A 10,871-nucleotide genomic window follows, 5' to 3' on the forward strand; every position below is an offset into this window, starting at 1 on the left:
AGAGGGTGTGGGAGGTGTGTCTTGGGGGGGTTGACAGTCCTGGTGAGTTTGTGCAGGTGATACGGACCAACAGCAGAGGCCCTCGTCTGCACCTGGGGAGCAGAGACCTGCTTCTAGGAGAGCGTGTTTGAGGGTCCCGGGGTAGGGATGGAGGGACAGGGACAGAATATATCTTCCCCGCCCAGCCCCACAGGAAAGGGCTCCTGGGAAGATCAGCCGGAGCCACGTGTACCTGTGAGTAGCTGGGGCCCCACCTGGCTCAGGCGACGGTGTGGGATGAGAAGGGCCCCAGCCTCCCTCTGCTGCCAGCGGTGTGGCCGCTCCGTGACCCACGTGAGCTGAAGGCACTGGGAGCACTGGGGAGGCAGCCCGGTGGTGGGCGCTAGCAGCCCTGCCGGGGGGATGGCGCCCACAGGGCATGGGTAGGGGCTTATCCAGAGTGCCCCATGGGTGCTTGGTGGAGCAGGGACCACAGGCTGGGCTTTGAGCTGTGCGATTCACCCCTAGCAGTTCCTGGGAAGGATGGGACACCTGGAGCTCTTCCATGGTGGCTGGGGACCAGGCAGAAGGCCGTGTCTGGTAGCCAGCATGTCATCCTGTCGCGTGCAGTGCTGGACGGTGCAAACGTCAGACAAACCTCCGCGAAGTGGGCGTCTGCATGCACACGTCCTGGGGAAGGAAAGGGAGACTCAGGGAAAGAGGGTGAGGGGTTTGCACGGCACACTCGAGCTTGGGCCAGGTCGGCCATTCTTTATTGTCACCTAGGGAGGGGACCTGCCCTGGGAGGGGAGGGCTCATCCAGAGAGGCGGTTATTTCTGGGAGGGATTCACCACCTTTCCCACAAAGAGGGGACTCTGGGTAATTGTGTCATAGATGATGATGAAGTAGGGCCTGTCAAACTTGACAGTTGGGGGAACCGACATGGGAATGGCTTCCAGGATTGTGGCCCCAGCAGCTTCTGTCCCTCTCTCGTCGACGGTCAGCTCAGCCTTGTGCAGGGCCTGGATGGGAGAGAGCACGCCCCGGTCCTGAGTGGGCACAGGATGCCTGTCCCCACGAGGCCTGGGACCAAGACCTGATGAGGAAGGACAGCAGGGCCCAGGGCGGAGCTCCCGGGGCCTGCCTCCACCACCTGCAGGGGACATGCGGTCCCGGGTCCCCCCCCGCGGTCAGGGCCTCAGCTCGACCCCACCCACTCGCCCTCGCTCTTCCGACCCGCACCCTCAGCCTCCCTGGAAATGCCCGCCCCCCGCCCCCCGCAGGAGGCAGGGTTACTTGAACTTCCTGTCCTCCCTCCACCTCTCCTGTTTCTAGTGTCCCATTTTAAGCCCCTGGGGACCAGGACTTTGATGGGGACCCTTACAGCGTCTAGTCCACAACCCGGCACTCAGTTCGCAGCCAGTGTTACCATGTGGTTGGCTTTGGGTCACCTTTAACTCTCCTGAATACACGGCCACTTGAGCCCAAATCACTCACTCACTGGGGCTTGCTGACTCACCGCAGCCCCCAGTGTCAGCGGATGCGGGGCCAAAAGGCTGTGAAACCACCGAGCCTAAGTCTGCCTTTGCAAACACGGGCCCACCGCGGCCCTGGCCGAAGGGCAGCAGAGGGTCAGGGACGCATCCTCAGGGGACAGCCCTAGAATGCCAGAGCACACGCGGCCACCTCCTGCACCCGGTCGCCTGACCGCATCCCAGTCTCGGTGCGGCGTCCAATGGCACTCCTCAGAGTCCTCATTCTGGAGGTGCGTTCGTGTCCCTTTGTCCCCTCACCCCGAGCTGCAGCCCCGTGCATACACACTCTGACCTGCGGAAACCAGGGTCCAGCCCACCTTGGAGAGCGCCAGGGGCACTTCCTCGCTGATCCCCGAGAGCTCAGCCCCATTCCTGAAGACCTTGGTGACGCCCATTTGGCCCAGGATGGTTTTCAGATCGTAGGTTCCAGAAATGGACAGCTTGGGCAAATACAAATCGGCAGACCTGTCGAGGTGGTTAGAAAAGAGAGGAATTTCACAACACTGAAAGTGGTACCTTCTCTGGTCATTTCTCCCACTTGGCGCCCTGCCTGTCTGCCCGCGGGAGGATGGAGGTCGGTGTTGACTCACCGTGTTTTTGGGTCCTCTAGCCCTGTGTCAGAGAATGTTAGCACGAGGTGGGTCCTCCTGTGCTGCAGAGCCTCTCAAGTGCCCCCTCCCCTGAGAAGCCCTCCAGGCAGATCCAGGGAGTTCCCTGGAAGCAGTGTGCACACTGCCCTGTAGAGTTGGGTCACCCCCGGACTGGGACTTGGGGCTGGAATTCCAGGGGAGCGTGGGGCGTGGTGTTCGGTGTTGAGTGACATCGCTCAGTGGGTGACAAGTGGTGCCCAGTGCTGACTGCTCCGTCTGGCTGTGCATGGGGACGGAGCGTGGCCCCGCGATGGGTCAGACACGAGGGAGCTGAGGGCCGTCAGACTCTCCTGACCCTGGCCAAGTTCAGCCCCTCCACCTCTTCCTCCCCCTCTGCGGCGAGGAGCGCCGGACTAGCATTGGGTGGGTAGAGGTATTAATACTTCTCTTTCAGTTTTGCCTTCACAGTGTTCTGTGTTTTTACATTCATTTGTATGTGGGCTTATTATATATTCCTTTATATAGTATGCATTTTATCCACTTATTTAAATTTTAACTTACTGGTTTATATATGTTTGTGTTGCGCCCATCTATGTATATCTGTGTAATATACATGATAAAATATTCATGAGGAGAGGGTATTCGTGCGTACAGAGATCCGTACTGATTTGGGGTGCATGCTTGAGTATCCCTGCACCCCGGGACCCAATGAAGCCAGACTGATCTAGTGACGGAGGGACAGGGACAGTCCCCACCCCGGGCCTGTGCCTCTCTGGCCTCTCCAAGCAGACTGTCCCTCTGCCCAGCCGTGGGCGTCCCGTCTTCCCACTCCACACGCAGCTGCCACCTCTGCCGGGAGGCCCGCCGCTTCCCTCTCGGTTCCCTCAGGGCGCGTGTGGTGCTGCTGCTCCCGCGCCTGGTGCGAGCTCCCGGAAGGGGCAGTGTCCACGCTGGGAAGTCGCCAAGGGCAGAAATTTGCTTCCCGAGCTGTGGGCACTGTCCCTCTCACGGGGGCGCTCCCTGACCGGGTGCTGGCCTCTGTGTGGGCGCACGAGGCCACACTCAGCGGCTGGGCCCACGGGATGTGGGGGCCCAGCTGGCCCCCTTCTGGCCAGGCCTACCGGGACAAGACAGCCTCCGGTTTGGGGCATCACCTGGGGGCTCTGTTCTTCAGGAAGTTGAGGAGGATTTCCGGGGCGAAGGAGCACTGCATGTGCCGCATCTTCCCCTCGTCGGGCAGGATGAAGAAGGCGGTGGCGTTGCCCTTGTAGTCCATGAGCAGCACCCAGCTGGCCATGTGCTCGCAGTAGTACAGGTCGAACATGCCCAGGCGGTGCATCATGGGCACCTTGACGGTGGTGGTCTCGTCCACATGGAAGTCCCCCTCCACGGTCTGGTCCTCGTCGAAGGGCTTCTCCCATTTGCCTGGAGAGGGGCGGGGGTGCAGATCAGCCAGGGGCAGGAAGGGGCGGGCGGCTGTGGTAGAATGGAGGAGCCCCGAGCCTCCTCCAGAGCGGGCCCTCTCTGAGCCTCCGCTTCCCCATCTGTGCAGTGGGGCCGACAGGAGCACCGGTCCGCATGAACATCGGCCTTTGTGAGGACGGCGCCAGGCTTGAGCGGGGCCCAGGTTTTCTGTGTTGCGGAGGCGGAGGTGTGCCGGTCAGGCTGGCGGGGTGAGCAGCTTGACTTGTGCCTCATGCTTCTCTGATTGAGGGCTGCTTGGAAGACTGTGAATGACCATTGTCGGCCCCAGTCATACTCAGCACACCCTTGTGTGAGTGGCCCCCCGACCCGCCTGTGAATCAGTGGTTCTAACCATTCGGGGAGATCGCTCTTGTTCTCACCCTGATGGCCTTTTCCTGGACCAGCATGAGAAATGCAGAGGCCTGGGCCTCTCCCCTCTGCTATACCGGGAGACCGCCACCATCCTGGCGAGTCAGAGTGGACAGCAGCCTCGGGGACCCCCGAGCCCAAGTTTCTGTTTGGGTGGGAGGTGGACACTGGGGCTGGAGAGGGGACAGGGCCTTCCTGACATCCCACGGCAGAGCTGGGACCCGACTGTGCGGCCTCTGGCCTCTGCGCTCTCCATTGCACTGTTCTGCCTCAGACCACGGAGCCGGTGGTGGGCAGGAAGTAGCCCCTGACCTTGACCCTCAGCTCCCCTATGCCAGGCTACTTCCATTTGCGTGGACTGTTGAACAGCCTCAGAATGCCATCTGGGCCCCACAGCTTGCTGACATTTTCATCAGTCAGAGGGATGAAGGCAGGCTGGGAGTCAAGGTTAGGTGGGCACCTACTTTGTGAGCATATAGTCCCATGTTCTTTGCAACATGCTTGCTCCTTCCAGAAACCCGACAACAAGGGCGATGTTACGTTCCCGCTCCAGACAGGAGCCTCAAAGAGGTAAAGTGACTCGCCAGCAGTCAAACACCTAGTAAGTGGTGGAGGCAGGATTTGAACCCTGGCTTTTGACTCTAAAGCTGTCACTCCTTTCACTACCCTAGAGTTGTTCAACGTGTAATTCAAGAAGCCGCATTTCCTTCACACACTCTGCTAAAGCGTGTGCTTCTGGCTGCCTGTCTGGGGAGACGTTGCACAGAGGGCCTCCCTCCCGGGGGGACTGACGATGCCCAGGGGAACTTGCACAAAAGGCCCCGACAAGCCCCGCAGGGAAGATGCCCCTTTGACCCTCTGACCCGTGGCCCCCAAGTGCATTTGGCCTCGGAGAGCGTGTCAGAGGTTGCGTGCCGGAGCCGAGTGGCCCGCGCGGAGACGCCCAGTCCAAGCGCGCCCTGCACTGCCCGGGGAGGTCCAGGGCTGAGTGTTTGAGAATAGCCCTGCGCTTCCACGGGGACAAGCTCAGGCTGGCCACGCACCCTTACCTTTAAAGAAGATGTAATTCACCAGGGCCACAACGGTGTCTTCGTTAAGCTCTTTGACGAGATCCACAATTTTCCCTTGGGTTCCCTTCTCTACATAGTCGTTGATCCGTTTCTTGGCTTCTTTGGCGTCCCTGAAGTTGACAGAGAAGGCTTCTGAGTGGTACAGTGTCTTGACATCCTCCAAAAACTTATCCACTAGCTTCGCACTCTCGCTGATGAACAAGCCGTTGCCGGTGGTCAGCTGCAGCTGGTTGTCCGGCTGGTTGAGGGTCTTGAGGAGACTCTGGAAGCCTGCATGGATATCAGCCTCTGCTCTCTCAGTGAGGTTGAAATGCAGGCCCTCGAGGATCTGGGTGTGAGTGTCGCCCTTGGCCCCCAGCGAGAGCATGGCCAAGGCCGCGGCGATGCTCACTGGGGAGAAGAAGATGTTGGTGTGGTTGCACCTGTCCACCTGACTGAAGAAGTTGATGGCAAAGTCCACCAGGTTCGGGGCGATCTTGTGGCTGGCCACCTCCTGATCGTGCTGAGATGCACCTGTGTCCTGGGCAGCTTCTCCCTGGGGACCATCAGCCAGGGAGGCTGGGGCCAGGCAGCACAGGCCTGCCAGCAGGAGGAGGCCCCACGCGATGGAGGATGGCATTGTCCTGTGAGAGAGAAGGGGCGACACACCAAGTCAGGCGACGCAGCGAGTCAGTCCCCTGGCCGCTGAGTGCCACCGCGTACAGCACGCAGGGCTGATGAAACACCTGCTCTGTGCAGCGCCGTGCCGTGCGCTTCCCTACGTCACCGTCACTGAGAGACTCACGGAATCACACGCCTGGATAGTCTGGGTCCAGAGCCCACCTTCCCGATGGCTGTACCAATGTCTGTGGGGGCCCTGAGGTGCCGGTGGCACAGCCCCTACTTTATCATAGGGGAGACTGAGGCATGGGAGGCCTAACATATGTGCTGACAATTACCCAGACGGCAGGCCGGGCCGGGCCCAGGGATGAGTGGGTCTGGAACAGCCCTGGGGGCTGCCTTGGAGTCCTGTTCCTTAGTGAGCAGAGAGGCTGCTGCGCAGAGGGGGAAGGACACATGCCTTACACGACGGAGCTTTGAGGACACTCAGCTGGGTGGCTGTGCCCCCCCGCCACTCACAGTGAGCCCCAGGCCCCAGGGGTCTTTCCGGAGCGGGAGCAAAACCCTTGCAATGGGTCTGCGGTCTCGGCTGCGGGAGCGGGCTGCGGTCCCTGCCGTCCGCTCCTCCTGGCCACCACCCGTGGCCCAGCTCTGGGCCCAGCAGGCGACATGGGCTTGGGGATGTTGTCTGTGCAGGGTGATGGGGGTTCCGGTGCATCGGGGCGGGGAGAGGCACTGAGAAAGCATCTTCCCCCTCAGACAGACCTGGTTCTGGGTGCACGTCACTCGGAGTCTCTGGCCCTCCTCTTGCCCGTGCGTATAGACCGTGAGGTTGTCGGGAGGATTCGGTGAACGGGTCTAGACGCCAGACCCCACCCACGGGGTCTGAGCAGGCAGCTGTCAGGGCCAGGCTGGGGGGGCTGCGGCGGGGGCCCTCTGAGGGCCGGCGGGCAGGGGCGGCTCCGTGGCGCGTAGGCCGGGGGGCGCGGCGAGGCCTGCGGCTGAACCAGCAAGAGCGGACCCTTCCTGGTGACGGGCAGAGCCACTGCCACCCACAGCGGCACTAGCGCGCCCCGCCCCAGCGCGCGCCCTCTCCTCCAGACACGCCCGGCCCCGGGCCACCAGGCCGCAGCCCCCCAGGTGCGACCGCTCTTCTCACAGATGGGGAAACTGAGGCCAGAGCGGAGGCGAATGTCTCCGCATTGGCCTGCAGCCGCATGGCTAGCCATGACCCACACAGCTGAAATCATCATTTTAAGAGTGTACACAGGCACAGGAGTCCTTGAACTTGGAATACGAAAACCCGAGGGGAAAAAGTTGGAGATGAATGCTGGGTTTCCCTACCCCCTTGAACTTCTAAAAGTTTCCTCCCAATAAAACAGCAAAGTGAAGCACAACCCTGGCCTCTCGCTCCGCTTCCTGCCGGCCTTTGCCCTTGTGGGGACCCAGACCGAGCCGGCCGCGCGCCCCACGGCGGGTGTGTGCGTGTTTTCCTGGGACTGGCCTGCGCTCTGGAGCCGAAGACGGCGCTGCCATCGGTTCCGCACGCGCTCTCCCCTCGGGTGTCTCCGCGCTTGCCCTCCGGGCTCCGGTGCGGCCCTTCAGGGCCGACGGAACTTCCCCGTCGTAGCCAGACTCACAGGCCTGGAGGGATGGGGGCCTCGGTGTGGTGGGAAGAGTAAATGTGGCGAGGGGTCTCGGGGCCAGAGGTGGTGGCTTCTTGCCCTGACGGGACGACTACTGTCTGCTTGGCCTTGGGCAAGCGTCTTCTTGTCCTGAGGCCTTGCTGGTCCCTCCGGGTGGGGTGGCTTAAATAAGGTCCCCGTGTGCTAGCGATGGATTCGTAATTAACGGGGTATCTGGGTTTGGGGGAGCAACAGGTACTCCCCATGGGGAGGAGTGGGGTGAGGTACCCTCCCCCTTGGAGGGCAGCTGGTCTCTAAGAAGGCGGTGAGGTCAGTGGGACTGTGGTGGGGGGCGGGCGCTTGTCACGCTAGCCCATCTTCTCGGGGGGTGGGGCATACCCCCTCACGCAGCTTCCTTCTCTTACGGTGAGGGGTGTGAGTCCGAGAGAGAGGGTCCGGGCCTTGCCCAGGCCACGCAGCAGCCCAGTGACAAAGCCGCAACAGGCCTTGGTTTCCCGCCTCTTGAACATCAGACTGACGCAGCCGTGCCCTCAGGTCTGAACTCTGTGAGTGTCAGTTGGGCCCGAGGGACACTGACGTTGGCCCTGAGCCTCCTATGGGCTTCGTTTTGCCTTCCATTCCGTTCCTTACAACTTCAGGGGTCTAAGACTTCTGCTCTCTCCTTGCCCTTCTATGGAAGGCAGCACCCCCCACCCCCCAAAGCCTGGTGCTGGGAAAGCCGCCCAGAGGTGGGAACTTAGCTGGTGCAGCACCCAGAGGTGTGTGGACTACGCTTTACAGCAGAGAGAGAGAAGATGGCATGCTGACGTCACCAGGGCCCAGGGCAGGTGGGGCAGGCTTTGCCAGGTAATGGGGGGAGAAGGGAGCCAGGCCTGTGCTCAGTCTCAGGGGCAGAAAAGCAGTGACTGAGAGTGACCTGGAGGGAGCCTGGAAGCGACTGCACCAAGAGGTCACACAACCTGGCGCTAAATAAGCCCGGGTGTGACCCAGCCCTGCGTCTTCAGGCCACGTGGCCTTGGGCAAGGGACTTCACTTCTCTGAGCCTCAGCTTCCTGCCTGTAACGTAGAGAAAAGACTCCCTCGCAAGGCAGAAGTGAGGAGCAGGCGGGAGGTGGGTGGGCCCCAGCTGGGGCGGAGGCTCCCCACGCCCGCACTCAGGCGGGGTCTCGCTGGAGAACCGGCCCAGGACCAGAGGAGGGGCCCCGGCTCAGTAACAAACCACCTCTGAGCCTGGACAATTGTAAATTCAGTTCTCCCGGTATTACCTTGTTGCCTAGTAGCCGCCAAACCCTGTGCCCCGCAAACATCAGCGTCCCCGTCACCACCATCACACTGAGTGGACCACAGGCGTTTTATGTGCTCGGTCTCCTTCAGTCTCCCCAAGCTGACCCTCGGAGGTGGGGTTACAGTTAGCTCCTCCGGTGGATGGAGAAATCAAGGACTACGGAGATTAGGTAATTTACCGAGAGCCCCAGAGCTGGTTGCTTACGGAGCTAGGGTTGAACCCTAGGCATTTTGGTTCCAGAACTTGGCATTGAGCTTTCTCTGTGTATAAAGCTGAAGCCAGAGGCCTCAAGACAGGCAGCCTGGCCAGAGGAAGAGGGCAGCATCGCCTTGTGGCTGAGGTCAGAGGGCCTGAGTGCCGTTCACTGTCAGCTGCGTGACCTTGGGGAAGTTACTTCACTTCTCTGAGTCTCGATTTTCTGGAAATAACAAGGGTTCACTGCCTCAGAGTGCTATTGTGCAATTATCTGTGTGCACGGTGTCAAGACGTGCCTGGCGCACAGTCAGCTCTCAGGAAGTGCCCGTTGTCATCGATGTTGTTGTGGATCTTTCAGAGCACTGTGTGGGAGTCTGGTGGCCTTGGCCTTGGTCACCTTTGTAGCCTCATCTCCAAAATTCAAAGACAGAAAAATAATATTTTTCTAATGCTCCAGAAATCAAGGCCACTGTGGGTGGTGTGAGAAGGAGGAGGACAAAGGTCATCTACACTTTGCTCAAGAGGACACAGAGGTTGAATAACTGTCCAGGGTCACCTAGCGTCCGTGAGGCCAGCCCAGGCTTCCCCTCCCCATCGGGCGCCTGAGGCCCGAGAGAGTTAATGTTGACAGTAAGGATGGTTTCAGGAGCGTGGGTGCTGGACCGAGGAAGGGGGGGGGGGTTGTGTAATTTGGGGCAGGTTATGACCTTCTCTGTCCTCAGTTTCCTCCTCCGTAAAATGGGAATAACCACGGCAACCACCTCAGGAGGCGGTGGTGATGCTGAGACGCGGGGCTGTGTGTGAGGAGCTTCAGAGCCGCCGGGCCAGAGTGAGGGCTTAGGCACACGGCTCGAAGTGCCCGTGACGGTGTCCCTCCCGGGGTGTCCCATCTTGCACTGGGCTCGAGGGTGCCCAGGGGCCCATTCTGACACCTCTGGGCCGAGGCCTGGCACTGTTCTTCTCCGGGCATTTCTGCAGAGGTTGGAGGGCCAGCCGGCGGCCGGAAACCTGGGATTCTAGTCCGGCCTGGCTTCCCCACCAGGACCCTACATTAGCCTGAGCTCCTTGCTGTCCCTCTCTGAGCCCTAATTTTCTCATCTGAAGAAGGGAAAAGAGACACACACCCTGGGAGTAGGGGAGGTGAGGCCTGCAGGCAACAGCAGGCAGGAAAGACCCCGGAGCTGAGCCAACAGAAGCGTGCTCGCCCCGGGGCCCCGGATGCCAGGGCCAGACGCCCACTTCCACTCCTGTTTGCAGAGGGCCAGCGAGGCACCAGCGAGGACTCGGGAGGCCCTGGGCAAGCTGAGGGAGCAGGAAAGAACCTCTGGGATGTTGTTACTATGACAACAGGAGGCCCACCCCCACCCTGCTCCATCTTCCCTGCACCCCACCCCCGGGCTGCCTGGGCAGTGCAGGGACCTGGAGGCCCCTGCGGAGGCTCCCCCCACAGGGGAAGGCATACTTACGATTTAGTGTCCCAGGACCAGCTGATGACCAAGGCTGAGGGGACAGGGCTCTGTCCTCCACTGTTTTAAGCGGTAGACTCAGAGGGGCCGAGTCTCAGATGGGGAGGCTGCTGGTGAATATTAACCAGGGTCAACTCAATTACTGGAAGAACAAACAGGGACTAAGTCCATCTGCCGGACACTGAGCCGCCCGCCCACCCACGCTGCCCGCCTGTGCTGCGCCCAGGGAGCGCACAGGCCTCTGCTTCCTAGACCAGAGGGAGTCCCTGCACCTAAACCACAGTGTCCTGCGTCCAGGGTGGGGTGGCATGACTCAGAGGCTTTGGGACAACACCACTGTCCTGGCGCCACACTCCTGCGGGGAGTGAGTGCTCAGGGGCTGCCTGATTGGTCGCAAGAGCGACCACTGACTGAGCCTCCTCGAAACACCTGCTGCAGAAGGCACACTGCCGCCCGGGGGTGGGGGTGCAGAGGGTTCTGTGCCACGTGGCAGACAGGGCACCTGAGGCCCAGAGCAGAGAGGCTGCTCATTCAAAATCTCTAAGCCAGCTTCGGATGCAAACACTCAACTTCCTGTGGAGAAGGCGGGGTGTGACCGATGGGGACACAGTCACTGTAGCCAGACATGGGTGGCCATGGGCACCGGTCAGGGGTCAGAGAGTCAGTCTAGA

General features: G+C 60.9%; 1 protein-coding gene across 1 annotated transcript; it reads right to left on the bottom strand.

The window, feature by feature from the left end:
* Positions 1-724: 724 nt before the first annotated feature.
* Positions 725-10,326, bottom strand: SERPINA1 (serpin family A member 1). The gene is made up of 5 exons (XM_045822773.1): positions 10,201-10,326; positions 4,988-5,631; positions 3,260-3,530; positions 1,833-1,980; positions 725-1,002 (listed from the first exon to the last, which is right to left on the bottom strand). The coding sequence occupies exons 2-5, from the start codon at positions 5,625-5,627 to the stop codon at positions 811-813; spliced, it is 1,251 nt and encodes a 416-aa protein (XP_045678729.1). The 5' UTR covers positions 5,628-5,631; positions 10,201-10,326; the 3' UTR covers positions 725-810.
* Between the last annotated feature and the right edge of the window lie 545 nt (positions 10,327-10,871).

The sequence above is a fragment of the Phyllostomus hastatus genome, unplaced genomic scaffold (assembly GCF_019186645.2).
Source record: "Phyllostomus hastatus isolate PE091 unplaced genomic scaffold, TTU_PhHast_1.1 phas_scaffold_501, whole genome shotgun sequence".
NCBI classification, from domain to species: Eukaryota; Metazoa; Chordata; class Mammalia; order Chiroptera; family Phyllostomidae; genus Phyllostomus; species Phyllostomus hastatus.

Coding starts and splice junctions, on each gene's coding strand:
- SERPINA1 (XM_045822773.1), bottom strand. CDS start 5,627: ATGCCATCCTCCATCGCGTGGGGCCTCCTCCTGCTGGCAGGCCTGTGC. Junction 3,531..4,987: donor GAATTACATCTTCTTTAAAG/GTAAGGGTGCGT, acceptor GCCCCTCTCCAG/GCAAATGGGAGAAGCCCTTC. Junction 1,981..3,259: donor CTGAAGAACAGAGCCCCCAG/GTGATGCCCCAA, acceptor CCACCTCGACAG/GTCTGCCGATTTGTATTTGC.